At 43.3% G+C, this 27,172-nt stretch overlaps 1 protein-coding gene across 1 annotated transcript in view; it reads right to left on the minus strand.

Annotated features, from left to right (window-relative positions):
• The window catches only part of ermp1 (endoplasmic reticulum metallopeptidase 1), a 96,455-nt gene that overhangs the window by 31,871 nt on the left and 37,412 nt on the right, over window positions 1-27,172 (minus strand). Inside the window, exons 6-8 of the mRNA XM_084324333.1 lie at window positions 26,905-26,997; window positions 12,839-13,051; window positions 8,217-8,437 (exon numbers count right to left, since the gene is read on the minus strand). Coding sequence (XP_084180459.1) covers window positions 8,217-8,437; window positions 12,839-13,051; window positions 26,905-26,997 — 527 coding nt within the window. The remainder of the gene's footprint in view (window positions 1-8,216; window positions 8,438-12,838; window positions 13,052-26,904; window positions 26,998-27,172) is intronic.

Genomic DNA, 27,172 nt, shown 5'->3' on the forward strand with positions numbered 1-27,172 from the left:
ACGAAAGCAACAATCTATCCTGCGTCTAGAGCTCTGCGCAGCCCTAGCAGGAGCGCAACTCGCCACGTTAATCCAACGTGAACTCACCATTCCGGTGCAAAGAACAATCTTGTGGTCAGACTCCACGAGACCCCGCGCTACCACAGACAATGTACAGGCCTGAAGAAGCGAACGGCCGAAGAATGTGGAGGTACAGTCAAGTATTGGCTGACAAGTTTTGGAACAGCTTCCTACTCCACTATCTACCGTCTCTACAGACCCGCCAGAAATGGGTGAAAGAGAGAGACAATTTGACAGAAGGAACAGTCGTCATGATTATCGACCAGTCACTACCCCGAGCTATGTGGCCGGCTGGCCGCGTAAGCAAAGTGATCACCGGTGCCGACGGAAAGGTCCGAGCAGCCGAAGTGCTCGTCCAAGGACGGATCTACACCCGACCCGTGGCGAGGCTAATAGAACTGCCAAGGCTCCCCGATACTATCGATGACGACCATGACCCCATGACTTTGTGAACTGCCCGACCCCTCACAACAGACATTGAGTAGTGGACAGTGCGGTTAATCTGTCTCTGCTTAGCTAATTAGGTGGGACTAATTAGGAGGCGGCTGTTACAAAGGATCAGATTAAACCGAATATATATATTTATTGATTGATATATATTGCATAGTATTTGTATATCGTTTGATATCCCTTGTATATTCCTTGTACATATACACGGAATATCCCTTTAGCCTAGTACAGACCATAATATTTCATTCTCCTATTGGACAGCGGTCCACAGGCGCCAGGGCCATGCCTCAAGAGTCAGGTTCAAGGCCACCGTCAAGACATGTCTGTACATGCCCGGCCTTGCCCAGGGATACGAGACAGAAATGAGGTTGGCACTAGATTGTTCGCCGTGCATATAAATATGGCGCAGGTGAATACAGAAGTAGAGTTACCCAATAAGTTGAAGCCTCACCCACGATACTCCGTGCGGTGAAGTATGGCCTGTTTGGCCCCAAATAAGAGCATTGAGACCGCGTGCAAATTAATAACTGAATTGTCAGAGTTTGGCGCTATACCGTCGAGTGCGACATATTTCTATTAAGTCAGTAATAGTCTATTTGTGTATAGTGTATCGTGCGGCTAAAGTTCTACAGTGACCAGCATCACCAACGCTTCCTCGTATCAGCTAGAGTGCTTATCCAGGCTGGGCTGCTTTAATGGCGCTTTCACCCGAGGAGACCTAGACGAGAACCGTGTGGACATGTACACTGGATTAATCTACCCGACGACTACATAGCCCTTTGCGGCTGGATTATATTTGTTTTGGTCCTGTGATTTATGGAGCGGAGAATCGCCGACGCCTACACGTGTGGGATTTACCCTGTGAGGAGCCACGTCGAGTCTGCGCCTCAGAGAGCCTGAGGCCGGCTAGCTTTCTTCACTGTGGAGCTACAGTCTACGGAGAACAGCTGTATTCGTCTGTGGATCAAGAGACTATTGCACCGTCTCCTGTACTTGGAGTCTCCTTAGTCATCGTTGACCAGACTCTCTACTACCGACAGATCCTCTACCCCTGCTGGCTTACAACCGGGGGGACCCTTCCAGTATCTCCGCTATATATTACTAGTGTACCATAGATATAATTCCCTAAGATTCAGGTTGTATAATTACCTCCTGCGTAACCAGAGAATGGACATTCATTATTGATTTGCCTACGCACATTCCTTTGCCTTATAAGCGCATCCAAAGTAAAATAGAGAAGTATATTATGTACCTTTTGCTGCAATAAATACTTGATTACACCTTTGTGTGGAACCGATTCATTGTTGGAAGTGTTCATCATATTTATATATCATGTACTGTATGGCCAGTAATTAAAGTACATAAAGCGGTAGTGGTTTAATGATACCATACTTATCAATACAGTCAGGGAATTGTACCCCTCAGTTACAACTTGTATTCAGCTTACAGCTTCTAAACTCCACTTATTTCGTCTTACAATGTTACAATGTCTAATCAAATACTTGATTAGAAATACAAAACAATGAATTTTTTTGGAAAAAAACATACAGATGTGTTCCATAGACTCACAGGAATTGTGTAAAATTGCCCAAATAGTGAAAGAAATAGTAAGATAGTTCCCCTTTAACACATTGACTGCCGTTCACGTAGATCTACGTTTCTGTGGGCCAACCGTTGAGTGCCGAAAACGTAGATCTACGTTTCTGTCACAGTATTTCTTTTATTATCTATTGCCATTCATAATTCAGCGGGGCACCTTGTGCATACTGTTCCGAGTGTGTCTGAGCTGGCAGACGGTATTATACCGCCCTCTAACGCCTTCGGCCAGTAATGCACCCCGTTAGAAAACGGGTTGGTTTCTTTTCTCTACCGAGCTGTGGCATGGGGGCGGGTCCTAAACACTCCGGCAAAACACACGCTTCTAGGAATGGTTTGGACTACTGACCCCGCCCGCCCGTTGAAGTGCAATGTACAACAACGTCGGAGGCACGATCACTGTGGATAACTGGAATGGCGATGAGATTATTGGATTCTTTTTTTTGCATTACTTCAGAGACCAGGTAAGGACACCATATATGAAAGCTTGCGTTGATCTGATATTTATTTCTACTGCGATTGAAGCTATCTGCGTTATAGCTGTTTGGCTGTATGCCGTTGGGTTGCAGGGGGGGGGGGGGCGCCGGTCTAAATCACATTGCATGCGTGCACGACAAAGGATGATCTAGCATTGATTTCAGGAAGATCCGATAGTCGGGCAAAAAATTACAACGTGTTTATTGAATTACACAAAAACGCTGTTTTCGTGTCTTTCCCCTGGAATTGCTCAGAAGCGGCCGGACTATGTTCATATTCAAAACGGTGTACGAAATGTACGAATGAAAAAATTATCTGTTTTTTGCACGTTGACCAGAAGCAGCTCAATGAGACTCGACGGCGTTATTAGACCCATAGCTATACTATAAAATATAGGTTTAGGTCTACAAAGTACAACTACGTTTACATGGGGTTAATGGATGGCAAGGAAGGGGTCACTTCCCGGAAGGGGCGTGGCACTCAATGTGTTAAATAAACATGTACAGACTTTTTTCTTTTTTAATGGCTAAAAGTGATTTAGTAATTTTGCAACCGGGGGTCTCACAGGGTACTTTTAACCCTGTGAGGCCCAAATAAAAAGGAGATTAGCAACTTCAGAGGCCAGAGGGTGGGACCTATAAACACATGAAGGGTGCCGTGACTGAAAAAAAGGTTGAGAAACGCTGGTATGCTGTGACTCTTTGTGGTACCACAGTAATTTTTGTGGCTCTTAGTCTCTGACTGGTTGGCCACCCCTGGCCTAGTGGTTAAAACCCCACACATGTGAAACTACATAATACACCTGTTGGCCTGGAATCAAATCCCACCAGTCCCATCCCCTGTCTCCCTTACTCCGTCTTCCTCTCAGTCTTCTGTTCTTAAACCTTACATTAGGAATCAGCCTTAGATGTTTGTTGCAACTGTCTTAGGCAATTTCCTAAACGTAGGAAAAATAAAACCTCAAGTGAAATCTTAATTAGAAAAACCTTAGGATGTTTTGTTCAATCGGCCATAGGTATAATCAATGCCATTGTGACAAATGGTCTCCGGGCTGCTACAGTAAGTGAATGTTGGTCAGCCAGGCGCCTCCAAGAATGCACTTTTGATGAAATAGCTGGCAACCCCTCTGTACAAACAAACTCTGGATGAGGATTCCTACTGCAGGGTGAGGGGTGGATGTCAGTGGAATGGCCCTGTCAGAGATGAAAGCAGAGCTACTCAGCATGATTCAGATCAATATCTCCAGCAAGGTTCCTCGCACTGCTCAATATCCTTTCACAGCTAAACAATCTATATTGTGTGAGAGTATAGATTTTGGGTGGATTTGCCTTTTACAGGGTGAGGACATGTTCTGTATTCAGTCCCTTTAGTCACGTCCTCTGTTATCTTCCCACCTACAGTATAGACAGCTAAAAGAATTCTGGACCAAATCATGTGCAACAAATACCTTCTCAGATGGGTATGAATTTGAATATATGAATTTGGGGGTCCTTCACAGGAAAGGGTTTGAGAACAACTGCTTTAGGGCATAAAAAACCTGGCACAAAATCTGGTTCATGTGTAACTTCACAACTCCACGCAGAATTACCATAATATAATTATATAGAGCCTACTGCACGCAAAAGTGTCCGATGCACCAGGGGATGCTGGGTATTGTAGTTATCTTGCTCAAACTCTGATAATTATATATTTTAATTAGATTTGAATGCAGTGGTGTGTATATTATGGCATTTGTATCACGGATATGTTAAAGGTTGGTCCATAAAAAGCAAGCTATCCTCTTTAATGCCCCTTTTCCACTGCATGGTACCTACTCGCCTCTACTCTACTCTGCCTTTTTGGTTTTCCATTGCCAAAAGTACCTGGTACGGGGTACTTTTTGGGTACTTTTTTAGTACCTGCTTTGTCGAAGTTCCAAGCGAGTAGAAGCGATACCAGAAAAGTGACGTGAAACACTGCAGACCACTGATTGGTCAGAAGAGAGAAGCGTCACACGTTGGAGCGTCCTGCACAAAACACAACACCGCCATCTTTATTTAGCCTCGTGTAGGATTTCATTATTTGTTTGCAGCAGGAACAAGTGCAATAAACAAAAAAGGATACATTCACTGTGTATTCTGCCTCATTTATTGATGAAACAAAACCAACATCAACACAATTTACCACCAAGAGCGGAGTTTAGTCTCACAAAAAGATAGCTGATTTGTTAAGCTTGTTGTTAGCTTACGTGCTAATGTGATTGCGTTTTACCATTATAAGAGTTAGCATTGTGGCTACTAGCGTCTAGCGTACATAGCGTGATCAATATAACTCGCTATTGATTGTTTGTACTAGTAACGTTAATGCTAGTAGAATAGACACAACGTGAAGTAATCATCATCATCCATTTTAAACCGGTTATTATCTAATGCTAACGTTAGTAGAATAGACACGAGGTAATGTTAAAGTTTTTTTTTTCCCTCCTTTTTTCTGATTTTTCTCCCATCCCACTGTTAGTCGTTATGCCAATTCCCAACCCCCTTCCTGGTTGTTGCGCACTTTCCCCTACTGTTGGTCCAAGAGGCCGGAGACTGTCACATGCTTTCCTCCGACGCATGTGCAGCCAGCCGGCAGCCAGCCTGGCCGTGCAGATTCTCACTGGGAGAGTGTACTGTAACATGTGGGAGGCCGCACTACCTCTCTCCAGATCCTACCCTCGCTGAGCAGGTGCCCCGACCGAACTGTAGGGGTCGATGTCCACAACGCCCAGGACCCACCCGCCAGCTTTCCCCACCCGCTAATACTGCCAATTGTATTAGTGTGAACGGCCAGCCAAGCTGGTGACAAGGAGAGGTAATGTTAACGTTAGCAGAATAGACACGAGAGGTAACGTTAATGCTAGTAGAATAGACACAACGAGAGGTAATGTTAACGTTAGCAGAATAGACACGAGAGGTAACGTTAACGCTAGTAGAATAGACACAAGAGGTAACGTTAACGTTAGCAGAATAGACACAACGAGTCTAGTTAATGTTGTTATTGATTGATTGATTGAAACTGTGTTTACTCTGGCTTGCTCCAAGCCCCCACGGACATAGCTATGCTCACGGAGCTCTCATGCTGTACGCCAGCGGCCCGCCTCCCCACACAGAGATGAAAAGGAGTACTACCTGCAGTGGAAAACGAACGAAGTACCAGGTACCTAAAGCGAGTAGAGTAGAGTAGGGTAGAGTCGAGTAGGTACTATGCAATGGAAAAGAGGCAATAGAGGGCGAGTGAAAAAAGCTCAATGGGAAAATGAACATCTTCCGGGTGTTTTCTGGGACCAGTCAGAGAAAGAGGTGGAGTCGACTGGAGAGCCCTATAGGAGCTGTTAGAAACGTTTACATGTTTCAATGTAAGCATTATAAATGGGGCAAAGTGTGTTTCCTGTTGCAGTGTTTGCTAATACAGTAGCTGACAGGAAATAAACCAGGGCCCAAGCTGTTCCCCTGACAATGCAATTCCATTGAAAAGGGTGTATAATGTTACACACTGGCAGTTTCAAGTTTGTTTAAACTAATAAACAAACTTGAAACAAACTTGAAACTTCTGATAAATGTTCTAACTATCTGCCATAGTTGTCTTCAGTAGGACACTCCAACATCAGACGCTTCTCTCCAGTCCTGTTTTGTCCCATCGAATGGCTTCTTCAATGTGATGTCAGAGCACTGATATTGGAGGAGGGAGTGCCTGAAGACAGCTGGATTGGTGGATCACTCCGTCAATCATTATTGTGCAAATTAAGCTACACTCAGATAGCACCCCATTTTACAGCAATATATATATATATTGTGGCAGATATCACCCCCCATCCCATGGCTATGTGAAGGATGAGCGATACTACTGCCACGGGAGGAGTGGAAGCAATTAGGTAGCTGATTAGGACTGATAGAACACACCTGTGCACCATTAGATCACCCACATCCAACACACACACAAACCAGACACACATACCATAAAACACTAGGACAGATAGAGTATTGTTGAGAGGAGGTGAGGTTGGAGCTGAGTACGTAGAGAAAGAGATTGTTGGTAACAGAGTTTTGTGAGGTGAGAGGTAGTGAGAGGAGAGGTGAAGGCGAGAAGGTGTTCATTGTGTACTGGACCCTAGACTGGCTGAGAAACCCCCTTGTGTACTGACCCTGGATCGGAAGACTACTCTGAGTATTGAACAATCCTTTTTTTGTACGAGAGCCTGTTTTTGTGTTTTGGACATTGGACTGTATTACGACCATTCTATTTGCCCATCTGACTATATTCTGCCTTAATTAATAAATATTCGTATTGATTGATATTGCACTTGTGTGGACAGTAGAATTTGTTTGTTTTTGAACCGTGACGAGTCTGAACACCACCAGGCTTGTCACACTATATACATACATAAAGAAGCCCCACGACATACCCCATAGTAGAGATTCCTGTCAACTCATTGAGGCCATAGAGAAGGCTCTAGTTAGTACATGTCGCGCACCTCCTGAAAAATGTCACTAAGGTAATGAGGTTAAATCACACAACCTGGAATATGTTGTATCAACAAAACAAAGATAAAAAAAATTTACTTCACCACCACTTGTATAATCTACTCTTGAAAGAGGAGGAACGTCATTCTTAATTATTCTAAAAAGATTGTCATGCACCTATTATGCTCAAAACTGTTTAGCTAGATCATTATCCTTGTAACAAAGCTATTTGTGAAGAAATTGGTGTTTTTTGGTGTTTTTCATGTAAGCATGACAGATTTCGAAGGCTAATTTTGAAATGGGCAAGCTACTGTAGCAGCTTCCTGGGCGGCACCGCTGCTGCCTCACAGCAAGAAGGTCCTGGGTTCGAACCCCAGCAGGGGGCCTTTCTGTGTGGAGTTTGCATGTTCTCCCTGTGTTCGCGTGGGTTTCTTCTGGGTACGCCGGTTTCCTCCCACACCATAAAGACGTGCAGCAAACTAGGTCATTAGCTAATTCTTGAACATTTACAGTGATGTGGAAACTGAAGATGTTGATTAATGTGCACTGTCCCTGGGTAAACAATTTATAAATAAACATAAACTAAACTTAAACCTTGGTGACTAGAAACAAGGTGATTGTCTGTGAGCCTGGCACACTACTATGAATGATTTGGCCACGTGCGAGATGGTGCACAGAACCATGCACTACTAGACCATACTTTAACACATCCACTTTTGCTGCTAAGTAGCGTTACTTAGCACTAACTTATTTATATTTTGAACATGATTCATTGCGCACTACTTAGATTACACGTTGCGCGTGTTATGACTTTGAACGTCTGCCATTTCCACCGCAAAAGGCACATACAAGTAACAACAAGTTGAATATGCAAATAGACGAAATTTCATGGTCAACGAATCGTTGCAGCCCTAGCACTAACATCAACTACTAAACATTTTAGCTAATGTCAGCTACCAAATGTTACAGCTAGTGCTAGCTGCCAACTGGAGTAGAAACTGTGCTGCACTGATGTCAAAAACAGGAGCAGGCATCTCTGATACAGTTGCCCATTCATACATCATGCTTGTGTCCAAAACCACCAACCTTTTTGTCTTTTTATTCCCCTTATTAAATATGGAGCATTTCAATAAAACCCCACCCTCCACTCACCCCATAGTAGAGGTTCTTGGCTAGGGTGTGGACGAGCACCATGTTTCCGGTGGCGGCGGCTCCATACAGGCAGATGGAGGAGTAGAAGTGGGTGTACCAGAACATGGAGCGGCCCAGCAGGGTGACCACTAGCGCCACGATCACTACCGACAGCAGGGTGACCAGCCAGCTCAGCAGAACCACCCCTGTGGCGTAGGCCAGCTCCCGCAGGTACCGCCCGCCTGGGGAGGGACACAATAAAACCGGAATAGCAGACAAAACTCTTGAGCAAATGAGGACTACTGGCAAGCAGGGAGCACTTGCTAACATTTATCTTAACTATCCATTTTGCTAGGATAGTACATTACCTTTGACGAGAGTACTTTATATGAATAAAAATATCAACATCCACATATATGTATTTATATTGTATTGTATTGTAATTATATATTTCTTTAGGGCTGTCAAAGTGAATGCTTTAATTTGAGATTAATTCAAATTATTTAAAGCGTTAAAATAAAAATCTAGATTAATCTATGGAGTGAAACATTTTCAAAGTTCTGAACTTTCAGCAATATCTTTGCTTGTTCTTTTTTTGCATTGACTCATGCACCTTTTTGAAAATCATCTGACATGAAGATGGAACACATTTTTGTTGTTAATATGATTTATATTACTGGTATTTCATACAAGACATTATCGTCCTCTAAGCCAATCTGCACTTTAACATAGGCCTGGGTTGTTTTTATTTGTTAGCGCCGCGGATATAAGAAAGAGGTCTTTAAAGTGGAGTCAATGTTGATGGTTTTGTTGAACATTTGTATTTCACAGGAGAGAAACTGTATTCAAAGATCAAAGAAAGCTATTAAAATAGTCTTTGAATCTAAATATACTTTCTTGGTGTTGATTCTACATTAATTCTATGATTTGACTTAAGTAAATATCTGTTACAGCTTCGGTCTGAACTCATTGAGAGCCACGCCCTTTCCCCATCTGCACTGGCTAGTGCCAGCTTTTCTTGACCATTTTCACGATATTTCACGATCTTTGCGGAGCTATTGTATATTCTATATTATAGCTATGGAGACAATAGTATGGTTCATTTAACAGACAGTATTTTTAGTCCAACATGTAAAAAAGAGTTTGTTTCTACACACTGTGGTTTGTAGTTTATTACAAACTAAACATCGGCCATTTCCAAAATAATCCAGTCTTTTTCCATAGATTGCGAGATAAGACACGTTATATGCCATAAGCCCAAATCGTTCTGGTTGATCCCCTGAAACCCCAAATACCCAAATACTCCCAAATCAAAGGTATATACCATGTACACATGTGCCTTCACAAAATCATTAAGGGGGGGGGGGGGGTAGTCTTACCCCGAAAATGCGATCGTGCCGTAAAATAAGACACTGAACTGGACTATCAGAGTCCAAAAGGTAGGCGATACTGCCACCTGGTGAGATTCGATTCGATCGGCATTGCAATTCCAACGTAGGCAAATGAGCCAGGGACACCTAGAATGATCCGGATGACCGTTTAGAACGGGGATCAAAGGAAAAATATCAAAGGATCCAAAAACGAGTTTACTCGTTATTGGCGCGCAAGCGTTGGCGGCGAAACATGAGTTTACTCGTTATTGGCCACCAATGAGTTAATCTAGATTAAATACAGAAAATGTTGCGATTAATTCGTTAATTTTTTTTTATCTATTGACAGCACACATTTTTTTTGTACTTTATGTTAAAAGTAATATAGTAATAAAAGTAGTTTAACACTTTGATTGCCAGCGTGGCATGCACTATTTATCGTTGAATGCCACCACCCACTTCAATGATAGCACTCTAAAAGCATAATCTCTGTCTTAAATTATGGCTATGTGTCTAATCTGCCCGTCGTTTATCAATGACTTGTTTGCAGTCAACATTGTCGAGACGGATTGTTTTTTTTAATCGGTTCATTTCCGTTTTATAGCATTTTGAAAAGCCCTCGTTTTTCAGGAAAATATATAGATTCTGTGATAAACGCCCTTTACTGGAATATTCTTCTGGCATTCCGGAAGATGGTACCCCTCTCCTTCTATTGGGCGACTTCAACCTGCCTGACTCATCTCAGTCAGTCATAGTGGTCTCCCTCCTACAATCGTTTGACCTGACTCCCACTGCCATGCCTCCCACCCACAAAGCAGGCAACTCCTTGGATCTCATATTTTCCCGTAACTCCAGCATCATTAACACCACGGTAACTCCCCTACATGTATCTGACCATTCCTTCATATCCTTCTCACTAACTCTCATGCTTAACCGAAAGGTCTTCACCCCAACTCAAACCGTCTCACTCAGACGCAACCTGGCCTCCCTATCCCCCTCCACCCTCTCCTCTGACATACTATCCGCTCTACCTTTGAGTGACACCTTCTCTGCTCTCTCCACAGAGATGGCAACCTCCACCCTCCTTCGACAAGCTCTGTCCCCTCGTTCCCCACCCAGTCCATGGCTGACAGATCCAGTGAAAGAACAAAGACAGGTCCTGAGAGCAGCTGAAAGGAAGTATAGAAAGTCACGCCTCACTGCTGACATCGACACATATCACAACCTCTTGTTAACATTCTCCAAAACCATTACTAATGCCAAAGCTTCTTTCTTTCACCATAGGATCGAGGCCTCTGCCAAGAATCTTAGCAAACTGCATGCTACCATGTCCTCCCTCCTCACCCCCCCCCCACCCCCCCCTCCCTCATCTTTCTCTGCCGAAGACTTTGCGATCTTCTTTGAGGAAAAAGTGGAGAACATCTGCAGCTCCTTCTCCCAACCCCCACCCATTCCAAAAGCTGAATCGAGAACCTCATCCTTCACTCTGTCATCTTTCTCTCCCATTACAGAAGCCGAGACCCTGACACTGGTAACGTCGAACCGTCCGACTACATGCCAGCTGGACCGGCTACCCTCCCCACTCCTCCAGACCATAGCACCAGAGATCCTCCCATTCCTAACTGCAACCATCAACTCCTCACTCAACTCGGGGGTGGTCCCCACCTCCCTAAAACAAGCCAGAGTCACGCCCCTCATAAAAAAAACATCCCTGAACCCTACCGTCATAGGCAACTACCGTCCTGTCTCTCTTCTCTCCTTCCTTTCTAAAACACTTGAACGTGCTGTATCCAACCAACTTACTGCTTATCTCTTACAGAATGACCTCCTAGACCCTAATCAGTCAGGCTTCAGGACTGGTCACTCCACAGAGATAGCCCTCATTGCGGTCACAGAGGCACTTCACTTAGCAAAAGTGAAAGGCCTCTCCTCTGTCCTGATTCTCCTAGATCTATCTGCAGCCTTCGACACAGTCAACCACCATGTCTGTCCGACATCTCCGCCTGGATGACGACCAACCACCTCAAACTGAACCTAAGCAAAACAGAATTGCTCCACCTGCCGGCCAAATCCTCCCCCCTGACCGACCTTTCCATCACAGTCGAGAATGCAGCTGTGACCGCGTCCCCGACCGCCAAGAACCTTGGTGTTGTCCTCGACGACCAGTTGAACTTCTCTGCTCACATCGCAGCGACAACCAGAACCTGCCGATTCCTCCTGAGCAACGTCAGAAGGATCCGCCCCTTCCTGACAAAAGAAGCCACCCAACTCCTCGTCCAATCAACAGTCATCTCCCGCCTCGACTACTGCAACGCACTGCTCGCTGGCCTCCCGGCCACTGCCACTAAGCCTCTTCAACTCATTCAGAACGCAGTGGCCCGCCTGATCTCAAACCTACCGAAGTCGGCCCATGTCACCCCACTTCTTAGGGACCTGCACTGGCTCCCCATTGCTGCACGAATCCGCTTCAAGGCCCTCGACCTAGCATACCGTGCGGCAAAGGGAACCGCTCCCGCCTACCTCCGGTCAATGGTCTCTAACTACACACCCTCAAGACCCCTACGCTCTGCATCTTCTGGCCGCCTCAGACCTACTCCTATCCAAGCTCCGGGAGGGTCATCAAAGAGAAGTCGCTTATTCTCAGTCCTTGCCCCACAATGGTGGAATGAACTACCCACCCCAGTTAGGACAGCCGAAACATGTCCAATCTTTCGCCGTCGACTAAAGACGCACTTCTTCAACCATTATCTGAATAAAAAAAATTAAAAATTATCTAACCTTAACTAACCGTACTGTCATGCACTTGTCCTAATAAACTAACCTACACTGTAGCACTCAACACTTTGATGAACATTGTTGCTCAGCTGATAGAGGTGTGCCCTTCCTGATGGCTTGTCATACAGAACATGTAAGTCGCTTTGGATAAAAGCGTTAGCTAAATGACTAAATGTAAATACACAAAAAACGTTGTCATTTATTAATCGTTTTCAAATAAACGCTAGATTATCGATAGTATATGTGTACTTATGCACGCTATAGAAGCGATCTGAAAAATATATTCTCTCATTTCCTGATTAGTGAGCTCAGAGAGAGTCTGCAACACTAGCGTGAGGCTCGATTGATGAAATATGAATTCAAATCGCTAATAAAAAAAAATACGACAAACAAACGCTATATGTCGTTGGTGGCACTCAACTGGCGGCATGAACTAACGACAAAACGCGTCCGTGGCACTCAGTGTTAAGCATCTCCAGCATGCAGACAGTCACCTACCTCCGTTGCCAGGCAGCGAGGCCTTCTTGGCCAGGTAGAGGAAGGTGGCCGCGGCCACCAGGTAGTTGAGGATGGTGCCCACACGGGCCGGGTAGGCCACCACCACCACCCCCAGCAGGTCGAAAAACACCATGTTGCCATGTCGATATTCAGAGGAGTCAGCCAATTTGTCAGACATCACCAGGTGCTTCAGGACCGCAAGGATGTTATCGCCTAGAGACAGGAAGTGGGGTCAGGGGTCAAAAGCCAAAACTGCCATACAGTAGTATTGCAGAGTGTGTGTGTGCTTGTGACATTAGGAGATGATGTTTTTGAGATATTAGGTGATGTTTGTGAGATATTAGGAGATGATGTTTTTGAGATATTAGATTATGTTTTTGATATATTAGGAGATTATGTTTTTGAGCTATTAGGAGATGATGTTTGTGAGATATTAGGAGATGATGTTTTTGAGATATTATCATAAACATAGTGAAAGTCAATGAAGGCCCTGAACAAAGACACATGTTTAAGGCTAGTAAATCAAGTCATGTGGTTACAATGACGTACTGTAGGTGTCAGGACAAATAAATAGGAAGTTACAACAGAGGTCAAAGGGCGTCATAAATGAAACTGCCAATGGGCCACGTTAAAAGATAGGCATTTTCACTGTGCGTCACCCACGATGTTTGCAGAGCTATATCTATATTCTATATTATAGCTATGGAGACAATACTATGGCTCATTTGACAGTCACCATCTCTTGTCCAACATGTAAAAAATAGTTAATTTTGTTCATGTATACGTTCGCGTGTTATCCCGTGGTGAATATTGTATAGTTTCAGAGTGATCCGGGCTAATTCCTGGAAGCTGAGTTATGGAACGCTATGTGCATTTTGCGAAAGTCGTTTGCGTTGCTCGCTGGACACGATATTATTTCCAAATCAAAGGTATATAATAAGTATTATGTTTCATCATGAAGGCATCAAAGGGGGGGGGGGTCGTTTTGTGATGCTCTAATCGTCAGCAACAGCATACGTTTTGAATACTACATACATTGATTGTTGCGATCAAAGTAGGATTGATGTCATATAAGATAAGATAAGATAAGATATTCCTTTATTGATCCCCTTGGGGAAATTCAGGAAATATAGTCCTTACCTTTGTTAGGAGTTATTCCAAAATGAATATTCCAATTGTCTGATCGCGATTTCCAGTATTGATGTCCATCGGGTACAAGTTTCAAGTTCAAGTTTCTTTATTAGTTGTCATACAGAAATACAGAATACTTTGTGTAACTGAGGGGTACAATTCCCTGACTGTATTGATAAGTATGGTATCATTAAACCACTACTGAGTTATGTACTTTACTACTGGCCATACAGTACACAGGTATACTGTATGTGATGAACACCCACACAATAACACGGCTTAACAAAGAAAGTCCTGTTTGGAATATTTATTAGAAGAGCATCAATATTATATTACAGTATTGAGAATTAGAGTCGCGCTTGTAAGGCGAAGAATGTGCATGAATAGGTCAAGAGCGTAAGTCCATGAGCATATTACGATGGTGATAATTAATACCACCTGTAGCATAAGAATTATATAAGGCACACTCGTAGGTCAGCTGGAGATACTAAGGGGGTTCCCTCCGGTTGTAAGCCAGCAGGGGAGAGGAATGTTCGGATGCAAAAGTCTGGATCAACGAGGAATCAATAAGCTCCAGCTACGGGAGTCGGTACATATACTCCCCTCGATCGGCAGACAAAAGCAGCAGCTATAATCCAAGTATGCGGGACAGCATGGATGAAAGCCAGCCAGCCTCTTCCTAGAGACGGGCTCGAGTGATGCTCCTCACGGGTAAATCCCACACAGCAGTGGGGTAGACGGTTCTCTGCTCCAGCAGCCACAGTACCAAAGCAATAATCCAGCCGGAAAAGGCTCTGCATTCACCGGTGTAGATTCTCCTGTGCACGGTACTTCACATTTAATTAGGTCGAACTTGACGTTATTTCACTAAGCTCTGACACTTTTACTATCCTATTCGCACGCGGTTCTAAGTGCTCTATTTAGACGCAAGGTTGCTCACTTCACTTGGTCGTTGACTCGTGGTGAAGGCTTTACTAGTAAGGAACGAACGATACGTTGAACGAACGTTTTAGGATAAGACAAGACTACTGCTGTATCCACCTGCAACGTATTTATACGTAAGATGAATAATCTAGTGCCAACCTCAGTTCTGTCTCGTATTACTGCGCAAACCTGGGCATGTTGAGACATGTCTTAGCGGTGACTTTGAACTAGACATTGGGGGTATGGCCGTTGGCGCCTAGGGGGGTCGCTGTCCAATAGGAGAACGAATATTATGGTCTGGCCTGTACCTAGGTAAAGGGACATTCCGTGTATATGTACAAAGAATATACAAGGGATATCAGACGATATACAAATATTATACATGGGATCTCAAGCAATAAATATATATATTCGGTTTAATCTGACCCTTTGTAACACTTTGCATGAAATGTTTCTTTCTGTTTTGCTCCTGAGAGTGTGCTATAGTATAAAATAAGTATAATATAAGTATAAAATAGAAAGTCAGGAAAGTCAAGTACCTGACATGAAATGGCACAAAATATGCATCAAGTGTGCTGAACGCGTTCCAAGTTGCTCGGATGAAGCGTTTCACTTGCTGGGGTCCAAATTCTCTGCCCGGACCATATAAAATGTAACACACAGTGTGAAATAAGGTTTCAAAGGGTAGGCGATACTGCCACCTAGCAGGATTCGGCCGGCATTGCACCCTCGAGGTCTCAGAATGAGTTCCAATGATAACACCGAGGTCCGTGAGAGTGTATAGAATATTAAAATCGAAAAAAAGAAAAACTGACCAAATAATGAGTATACTCGTTATTGGCGGTCAAGCGATGGCGGCCAATAACGAGTATACTCGTCATTGGCGCAGAAAGTGTTAAGATGCGTTCCAAAGGGACTTCCGGTTTGCGACATTCTGGTGAGCAGCCACATGAAAGAGCTCCCGGTCAATGAATATCAAAAAAAGGAAGTAAAACAATTCAAAACGAAATAAAAAGTGAAGATTCAGGGACAAAAGAAAGAAGGAAGAATGAACACGAGGACAAATGAAAGAAAAGCAACCCCAGATGAAGTAAATACACAGATGGAAAAGACTCAACACGAGGCAATGATACAACAGGTAGAACAAGCTAGCGGGACGTTGAATGTCAATGCAGAGACGCTACAGGCTAACATACGAACTAGCTTACAAGCTAACATAGAGGCTAACCAGGCCACCAAGCAGATTGGATTAGGAGCAATGCGGAGCATACAAGGTAACACTGAAAAATCCAACGGAGGTGGCAATGAAGCGTCGGAGCTATGTAGAAATAAAGAAAACTCAGGGAAAGAAAGGAATCAGGTCCCGACAACGTGAAGGAGGCGGTGAAGGGACACAGCGCGGAGAGGATGGAAGGTGCCGGGAGGCCTAGGCCTACGCTGACGCAGAGGATGGAGAGGGCGCGCAGGTGGACCAGAACCGAGAGACGAGGACGAGGAGAGGAGGACGGGAGGAGGAAAAGAGGGGACCTGAACCAATTCAAAGCAGATCAACTATGAAGAACGACAAAGGGACACGAGAAAGGGGTATTTTTCAGATTCAGATTCAGAGTTTTTATTTGCCACATGGAATCATACAATCAGAGTTTCTTCATTACACAATCATAAATAATATTCCATGGACAAAAGGAGCAGGAAGAAGAATAAATCTTATAGTTACCTGCCCCTTATTCCTAAACTAAAAAAGTATTTTCTTAATGGTCGGCGTACAACCTAATTTATACAAATAATAATTTATACCATTATACAAGAAACTCACAATCCACAGTTAAACAAAGAAAAAATTAAATAATAATAATAAAGAATAAAGAATAAAAGAAAGAGAGAAAAAAAAAGAAAAGATCTCACTATTCAGATCACATTTGATTTTCATACTGACTAAATATTTCTTTTTTATAATTTTATTTGAATTGATAAACACTATTACATCCCTTAAGCTCGCTATGGAGAGAATTCCACAACTTTACACCAATAACTGAAGGACACATCTGTTTAAGTGTGGTACGTGCAAACTGATGTTTAAAATTGTATTTTCTCCTACTAAACTCACTTTCTAAATGAAAAAGATTTTGTAGTTTTTCTGGCAGTGTATTATTTCTTGCCCTAAACATAATTAACATTGTTTGAAACTTAACCATGTCTTCAAGTTTAATTATTCTAGATTTAATAAATAATGTATTTGTGTGTTCTTGATAACTCACTTTATGTGTGATTCTTATGGCCCTCTTCTGTAGTATATATAATGGTTTTATATTGGTCCCATAAGTATTCCCCCATACTTCAATACAATAACTGATATAAGGTGAGATGAGTGAACAGTAGAGTGTTCTCATTGCCTCATACTCTAACACATCCTTTACTTTATTCATAACAAAAATACTCTTGGACATATTTTTTTTAACGTGTGCTATGTGCGATTTCCATGTTAATTTATCATCCATAATCACACCAAGAAAACGAAATTCATTAACTCTCTCTATATCAACTCCATCTATTGTCAGTACTATATTTTCATCTAGTTTTCGATTGCCAAAAATCATAAATTTTTCAGTGATAGCTTATTTACATCAAACCATTTCTTTAGCTTTGTCATTTCATACACAATATATTCTGCTAGTTCCTTTAAATTATTTCCAGAGCAAAAAAAATTGGTATCATCAGCAAACAAGACAAACTGTAATAGTTTTGAAACATCACAAATATCATTAATATATAAAAGAAAGAGTTTGGGCCCCAAAACCGAACCTTGCGGTACCCCACATTCAATTTTCATGAGCTCAGATTTGACATCTGCCAACTGCACATATTGTTGCCTATTGTGGAGATAACTACTCAACCATTCTAGAACCATTCCTCTCACACCATATGAGCGTAATTTAGAAATTAGAATATTATGATCTGGTATCAAATGCATTTTTTAAATCAATAAACATGAAGGGACACAGTGATCCAAGGAAAGATACAAGACAAAATCTATGTGGAAGAGCACCCAATACAAACATACACATGGGGGACCTGGGGATGAGAATAGATACAACAAGAAAGATAATTGAACAGTTACCCCAAGTAGTATAAAACTATAACACCAGAATTTAGAATAATTAACACTATGATTTACAATACACACGTTATAGACAAACGATTTGAAATGTATTTTAAAAAGGGACACGCTGATTAGGAAACATATTGGGGAATAATACACGATGGACTGGTATGAAGGAACTACAGGATTACACGTGACACACAATACAAATGAACATGTGCATAAGAAAGACAAATTCAGAACATTGACCGGGAGCTCTGAGGCCGTCCACAGCAGGGTTTCCGTTAGAAAAAATTGTTGCCGGCCTCAGTGTCCGGTAGATTTCAATCTACCGGTCAAATGAGAGAAATTCCGGTCAGAGTTTATTGAGCTTAAAAACAATTGATAGGCAAAAGAATGACAACAAAACAAAAGAATGACATCATCAAGGCATGTAGATTTATAATATTTTTACTTAAAACTAGGCTACTTTTGCGTATAAAGTCATTATATTCCAAATAAAATAAGTCCAGAGACTCCGTGCTGCTGCCGACTTTAAATCAAATAGGTGTCTGTGGGCAGTCGCCCGACATTAATAAACAGCAGTCTGTTATAATCACATTTTTATGAGCTAACGAATTCCGTTATATTGGACATTTGTATTAATTATATCAAGCGAAGAACTGAGAAATTTGGCAGAGAGAGACGGCAACATTATCGTGGGTTTGCGTGACAACTCTCTCTCTCTCCACCTCCCAATGACTTATTTGCGAGAGTATGTCGACAGTAGCGGCTGCTGGTTCTCTCTCCACTAGGGGCGCTATACCAAAACATTTTGCAAACATGTACAGTACCACGCAACCGACTCATGGCAAGACATGAGCGATTCGACTCACGCTCACGGCAATGAATCGGCTCTTATGAACGAGTCGCTCAGCTGTTACTACAACAACACACAACCAGTCAAATAAAGTATAGTCTAATTCACAACTTGAAACACAATATATAAATAGAAAAGTTAGAAACAAAACTCGCTCCGTCTCCAAACACACGCAGATCTCTCCCTCTCTCCTTCTCTCTCTCACACAGCGCGACGTGGAATCGATTCGTTACACAATCAGACCTAGTATATGTAGTATTATATACCAAGAATAACTTCAGTATGAGTACAGGGCTGTACACATATTTTGCATATTGTTAAACGAGCCAAGGCTAGCTATTAAACTATCGATATGAATCGAAAATCTGGGACCCTGATGTAAACAAGACAAACGTCTTTCTCTGGTCTGCATCCCCTTAACAATTGTGTGTATTGAGCCGTACTGTATTGTACCCATTCTGCAATCTGTTAATAAAGTTTTCATTCATTCATTCATTCAAACATAGACGATATTGAACAAGCCATAATCCACGTATTTTCAATCCAAAAGAAAGAGAGAGAGAGAGAGAGAGAGAGAGAGAGAGAGAGAGAGAGAGAGAGAGAGAGAGAGAGCGAGAGAGAGCGAGAGAGAGAGAGAGAGAGACTCACTGTTTAGTTGACACGTCCAGGGCAGGAGGGCTTGCCTTGATAAAGTGTATAATCCACTGTTGATGTATTCCAGACCACTGTCCACTGTGTCCAGACTGCATCCGCCATATAGCTTGTTAGCCAAGTGTTAGCTTGTTAGCAGTTAGCACCACACAACACAAGTACTTCATTCCTTTGTCCATTTCCGCGTCGAACAGACTGCAAACTACCTGGCGTTCTATCGCCATGCTCTAAGACAAACTCTAACCTTAACCAACTTTGAAAGAGTGCCTAAGCTTAACAGTCTAAAGAACTTGCAGTCACGGCACGCTCTAAGACAAACAGCTGCATCTCACAACAACACAACTATCTCTACCACCAACGGACCAACCTAGGAATAAGCTAGAATTGGAACATTAGAAATTGGATTCGGCCAATCAGAGATCGTCTCTGTGAAATTCTGCTACGGAAAAAAATACTGGCGTCGGCCAATCAGAGAGCGTCTCCGCGAAATGCGGCTACAGAAATTCTTGACGCTACTGGCTAGACCGCTTCAAATCGCGCCCGGATTCCAACATAATAGTCATATTTCAACGCACAACGCGTTATGCACTGATTGGCTGCGACGGATACAGCGATCAAACCGTGACGCGCACTCAGAGCGCTATCGCGTCTAGCCCGGGCCGAGAAATACAAAAAAAAAAAAAAAAAAAAAAAAGTTAGTCACTTCCTGTTCAAGAAAACGAGTATTTTTTTATTTTATATAATAACGTTATATTGTGCATTGGAAACACAAACATACTTAAAATGAGTAAATATTATTCATTTTAAACATGTTTATATTATTTATAGGGCTATAAAACAAAAAACAAAAAAGTTTTTTTTTCTTCTTCTCTGATTTAACAGGTGGGTCGGCGCCCTAGCGCCCCCGGTGGCGAGCCTCCACTGTATGTCGATGCAGAGCAGCAGATGCAGCTGTTTTCTGGCTCTTTTCTGGCTCTATCTGGGGACCGCACAGCAGCGCCCCCCACCCAACATTGAATTGCCAATGGCTGAATTGGAGTACTGCACTGTGCTGCTGCTGCTCCGGCTCTGCAGCTTCACAAAAGTTTGCACACCCAGCACTAAGCTCTCGCTGACAACGTCGTTATCATTATTAGAAGCAACGATGAAACAAATGTAATGATTGTTTCGTTCATCGCATAGGCTATTTAATTTTAGCCTATTTTAATACAATTCAAAGAATCAAATTGTGCTTAGACTCAGGGAATTATTTTCACCGGACATTAAGACTGGAGAGATTAAATAGGTCGGACTTCAACAGATTTTGCCGGTCAAATACCGGTAATTACCGGCTAACGGAAACGCTGGTCCACAGAACGAATGTTGGACTTATATAGTGCACATTTCGCCACTAGGGGGAGCCCTCTCACTAGGAGAGCCATTACTCCTCACCCTTCCAACGGGGAACAGAGGGATACGACTAAGATCCTCTAACACCATGGGGGCGCCAAATGTTGTCTTTTTTCTTTGAGTTATGTTAGAATAGTAGTTGCTTTAAATGTGCACATGGACATTTGTGAAGGACAAGAATAAAAAAAATGTTGGACATGAAGAGAGGCTTGGAGAATCTCCATTGGGGGTATCTCCGTCACTAGGGGGGGGGGGGCTTTTCCAATAGGAGAGCTGATTCCCCTCCAAAACGCCAACGGGGGCAAAAAGTGCTAACTATAGCTTATTTTATTTTCATTTAATTTTTTCTTATTGTGTTGTCAGTTTAATTTTTTATGTCATGTTAGCATAAATGTATATAGTGATATCGGTGCCATGGGAGGTACAGAGGTGGGCAGGCTGAGTTCAGTGGGGGGGGGATGTCGGGGGGGGGGGGGCCATCGTTCCAGCGGTTCGACCCGGGAGAGGAGGGTCTTGCGTGTTGTGGGATCGGTATGGGTGGGGTGGGGTTTCCTGGGGCCCACTGGGGGGACACCGGGCTGGGGGTCGCGGGGCCATTGAGGCGTGGTGCTTTGGTCTTCTGCGGGCTTGGGGTTCTCGTGGGCCGGGGGCCTGGGGGTCGGGCGGGGGCGGCTCTGGGTGCTCGGCTCCGCGCATGGTGGACCAGAATATGGGGGTGCTCTGTTTATCTGGGAGGAGGGCGGGAGGGAGGGGTTTCTCTTATGGGGGTCAGAGCGGCTGAGCTTTGCCCGGTGGGGTCTTGTGTGTTGCGGGGTCGGTGTGTGTGGGGTGGGGCTCTCGGTGACATGGGAGGTAGCGGGCTTGGCTCTGTGGGGGGGAGTCTCGGTCCCTCCCCTCTACTGGGCCTGGCCCAATTAATTCAAGGGACCCGTGTCGCTGGGGGCCCGGCTCCGCACGCATCGGCCTGGGATATAGGGGAGTTCTACGGGCTTAACTCAGGGGGGGGAATGTCAGGGGGGGGGGGACATCATTTCCACGGTTTGGCCCGGGAGAGTGGAGTCTTGTATGTTGTGGGGTCGTTGTGCCTGGGGTGGGGTGCTTAGTGACATGGGAGGTAGCGGGCTTGGCTCGGGGGGGGGGGGGGGGGGGGGGGGGGGGGAGTACCTTCCCTCTCTCCTCTACTGAGCCTGGCCCAATTAAATTCAAGGGACCCGTGTCGCTGAGTGCTCGGCCCCGCGTGTGACGGACCTGGGATGTGGGGGAGCCCTATTTCTGGGGGTGGATGGCGGGAGGGGGGGGTCCCTCTTATGGGGGTCTGGGAGGCTGAACTGAACCCATGTTAGTGCATTGTTGTGTTATGGATGTCATTGTAAGTATTGTCTAAGTGTTGTTTGTCTATAAATGTTAAACAAAATGTAAGTTAAAAAAAATAATAAAAGTATTTCCAGTAATCCAGTAATTCATACGAGTACTCGATCTGGGAAAACATTAATCGTGCAGTGATGGCTCAACGTGAGCAGTAAATCAGCTGAGAGCACTGACGCACTACACAGCAATAACTCAATGGTATTTGTCCACTGCTATAAAACCTGGTGCAAACAAATGCTGTGTTAATAATTAAACAAATAAGATGCAGATGGGGAAGTTACACAAGACGGATGTAAAACAGCCCCACGCTTCTCTGAACCCAGACACACAGAGATACAGATACAGACAGATATACAAGAAGACAAACAGATAGACAAACAGACATAGAAAGATAGACAAAGAGACAGACAGTCAGACAGAGAGATAAACAGAGAGACAGACAGATACGATATACAAGCAAAAGCATTATGTATGGGAGCTCACATTTTCAGACTTTCAATGAAACTTGCAGCAATCACTACCTTTTAAATGTACGTAAGGCAAAGCTTTAGCTCAGAACAGACAAAAGATGGGATCAGAAAATGGCCTATATATTATACAGTTTTACCAACATATATATTATACAGTATACTAATGTATGTTTGCTGCACCAACACCAAGCTATGGTTTTGTTAGTGATGCACCGTGTATGCAGTGCTGCTGCCTGTATATCTGCACAGTTGACTGCCCACACACACACACACACAAACACACACACACACACACACACAGCGCGCGCGCACACAAACACACACGCACACGCACACACACACACACACACACACACACACACACACACACACACACAGACAGAGTGGACAAAGCTCCATTGTTCTCAGAGTGTCAATATAACCTAGTGTACTACATCCAGCCTTTTATCTGGGATTTACTGCTTAGTGGCTCCAAATCCTTCACTTGTTTGAGTTTTACTATGACCAGGACCAAAATTATCTGCAGAATAAAAAGGAAAAAGAAAAAAGAAAAAAGAAAAAGAAACTGCGTACATCATAATTTGAATCTAGTGACATTTGTAATGCTTTTACAAAGGCTCCTACTTTGGATGTCAACATCCAAATACCAATACATTGTCATAGCAAGATTCCCCAGAGCCTTTATCTATGTAATATTGCTATGAGACATATAAATCATATTAATAACATATAAACCATATCAATAATAAAAACGATTCCACTAGGGATGGGCATTATGGGGGAGGAGAAACCAGACATTCTCAAATATTTCAGAAAGCATTTTGTGAGACATTTTGAGGTGTGTCATGAATTAAATTGATGTTTGTCAATTTAAAAGATAATTTTGTAAGTCAATTAAATTGATTGACAAGGAAGTTAATGTTAGCATCATCAATAGCTTTTGATGCTATAATGCAGCGGTTCTCAAACTACGGGTCGTGACTCAAAGTGGGGTCGCGGGTAGGTGACAGTGCACATTGCCAAAGACATTTTAATAAAATATCAGATTGAGTTTTCCACCTGGCAGTGTGTATTTGCCATGTCTTGCCCCTTCATCAACGGAGGCAGACACACAGTATTCCAATACACATCTCTCTACATCCTGCGCATGTATAATCACGGAGGCGCGTGGAAACGCAGATTTTCTTTGCAGACAAAAACAACCCACTGGCAGAGAAAAGTGCTAATAATGAATGGCTGGCACAGCTGGCATATATAGCCGACATCTTTGACCACCTCAATGCGTTGAATCTGGGACTACAATGTCAGGACACAGACCTTTTTGGACTCTAAATGGAGAGCTGGATTAAGAAACTCCGTTTGTGGCACTCCAGGATAATCAGCTGGGTTTTGGGGTATTTTCTCTGCTTGGTGGCTTTTTGGAGGAACAGAATGTTGGATCCAAGATCCGTTCATTATGCATGACGCAACAGGCCTCCCACTGTCTGAGCAGGAGGCGCTCATTGATCTTTTGTGTGACGAGCTACTGAAATTCAAATTCATTGGACAGGCCCTCGCGAAGTTATGGATATCAGTCCGGAACGAGTACCCAGTGTTGTGTAATGCTGCGCTGAGAAAGCTTGTCCCCTTCGCATCAACATACCTCTGTGAGGTCAGATTTTCGGCACTGACATTAACTCTTTAATTGCCAGACCCGCGATATCTCGGGTTAACTCGCCATGCGTTGGACGCCAGACCCGAGATATCTTGGGTTTTGGTAGTTTTTTCTTTTATTCGCTATTTTTATTCATTATTCATCCATTGGCCTCTGTGTTGCCATATGAAAGGATTTTGAGATTGCCAAAGTGCAATACCGGCCGCATCCTGCCAGATGGCAGTGTCGCCCACCCTTTGAAACCTTATATCTAACTCTGTGTTACACTCAAATGTCTCCGGGCGCTATATTTAGATGGAGCCGAGTAAGTCGCTTCATCCGACCACTCCGAAATGCATCTGGCACACTCGATCCATAAATTGTGCCAAATTATGTCCGGGACCAGATGGACACCAATACTGGAAATCGCGATCAGACAATTGGAATATTCTTTTTGGAATACCACCGACCACAGGTAAGGACTATCTGACATCAATTTCAGCTTGATACAACAATGTTTTCATATCCATCCAGCTGATCGGCTTCTGTAGTGTTCAACACGAATGCCGTTACTGGCCATCAAAGCATAAAAAAACTATTCATGATGAAACATAATACCTATTATATAAATTTGATTTGGAAATAGTAGCGCATCCAGACAAGAAACGCCAACACTTATAGTAGAATTCACATTGCGCCCTATTACTCGCTTCCCAGGAATTATCCTGGATCACTCTGAAATTATACTTATATTCACGGGATAACGCGCAAACATATGTATTGAAAAATTCTCTCTTTTTTGCATCTTGGACGGAAGAAAGTCACTGTCAAATGACCATAGTATTTTCCCCATAACTATAATATAGAATATAGATATAGCTCTCCAAACATAGTGACGCACAGTGAAAATGTAATGGAAACCTGGCACGTTAGCTACAAGGCCAAGACTAATAGCTGGCGCTGAATGAGTTAATAGCGCATGTGAACGCATTTTCTTTTCTTTTTTCTTTTATGTTCTGGCAACATATTTTGGCTAAATATGCCTTGTTTTATAAATGTGTATACAGAAACAATTCCGTTGCTTTTGTTGATAATATTCATACATTTTATTTATTTTTTTCTTTTTTTTTATCCACTTTTTCTCCCATTTTCTATATTTTCTCCCAACCCAATTTCGTATCATCCAATTCAACCCTCCCCTGTCACGAACGCTGTTTCTTGCCTCCCACAAGCCGGCTGCAATGTGGACTAAGTCATACATAGCACAAGTCCCCTCCGGTACTTGAGGTAACAGCAGTCGCATCTTTTCACCTGCGCAGCTCGATCTCTCAGTGGCGAGGAGTAACGCGTGGGAGGCTCACGCTGCCCCCGACACTTCCTGATTCTACTGCGCAGGCGCACCAACCGACCTGTAGGAGTCGCTGTCCACAACGCCCGATCCCCACCCATCAGTTTCCCACCCCCTAATACGGCCAATGTGTATTAGTACGGACGACCAGCTAAACTGAAAGCAAATGCGGAGCACTGGGCTCGAACAGGCGAGCCCAGCGTCTCCAGATTTCGTGGCGAGCGCCTTGCCCACTACGCCACGTAGCCGCCCTAATATTCATAAATTTCATTGATAACATAGTGCTGTAATTTCATTTTCTAATAAATATGCATGATCAAATTCAACGTGTGCTTTTATTTTGATATTCCTTATTTCCACGTTGAAATTACACGATACATTAACTCATTGAGCACCACGCCCTTTCCCCATATGTACTGCCTGGCGGCAGCTTTTTTTTGACAATTTTCACGATATTTCACAATCTTTGCGGAGCTATTGTATATTCTATATTATAGCTATGGAGACAATAGTATGGCTCATTTGACAGACACTATTTATAGTCCAACATGTAAAAAAGTGTTAGTTTCTACATACCCTCGTTCGTTCACAATCCCAAGATAAACATTGCCCCGTTTCAAAATAATCCAGGCTGGTTTTCTAGATTGTGAGATAAAGTGTGTTTTGTGCAGCGTAAATAGGGTTCCTTGGTGGTCCAGCAGAAGGGGAGGGACTTGGCCTCCCTATAGGGTGAAGTAGGGAGATGAGAAGCTGTTGTAGGCCAAGCCTGCTTCATTCATCACAATGACAATATGGAGCCACACACACCAACAGGCTCCATACATAGAGTACATACACACCTGGTATGCAAAGTAACTCAGTTTCTTGTAACAAGCTCTACCATAGCACTCTGCTCCCTGCTTGAGTAAAAATAGCATCTCTCTCTTTCCATCTCTCATAATAATTCATAACTTTCTTGGGTGAGCGAGTGTTTATGAATGTATCTGTGTTTATGAATGTATCTGTGTGTGTGTGTGTGTGTGTGTGTGTGTGTGTGTGTGTGTGTGTGTGTGTGTGTGTGTGTGTGTGTGTGTGTGTGTGTGTGTGTGTGTGTGTGTGTGTGTGTGTGTGTGTGTGTGTGTGTGTGTGTGTGTGTGTGTGTGTGTGTGTGTGTGTGTGTGTGTGTGTGCGTGTGTGTGTGTGTGTGCACATACCAGCTCTCTGTATGGAGTCAGTCAGGATCCTGTCGGCTGTGTCATATTTGGTGTGGTAGATGAAACCATTCTCAATGAAGGCCAGGTCGATACCTGCACATGCACGTGCACACACACACACACACACACACACACACACACACACACAAGACATTTTTGAAACAGGTCAAGTAAACAGTAATCCATTAAGTCAGAATTGAAATCCTTTAATCTATCCTCTGCAAATGAATTATGCTGTTGAAGGTGTGTAGGACTGTGAGACGAGGTA

This window comes from Notolepis coatsorum, assembly GCF_963971535.1.
Source record: "Notolepis coatsorum genome assembly, chromosome: 11".
Lineage (NCBI taxonomy): Eukaryota > Metazoa > Chordata > Actinopteri > Aulopiformes > Paralepididae > Notolepis > Notolepis coatsorum.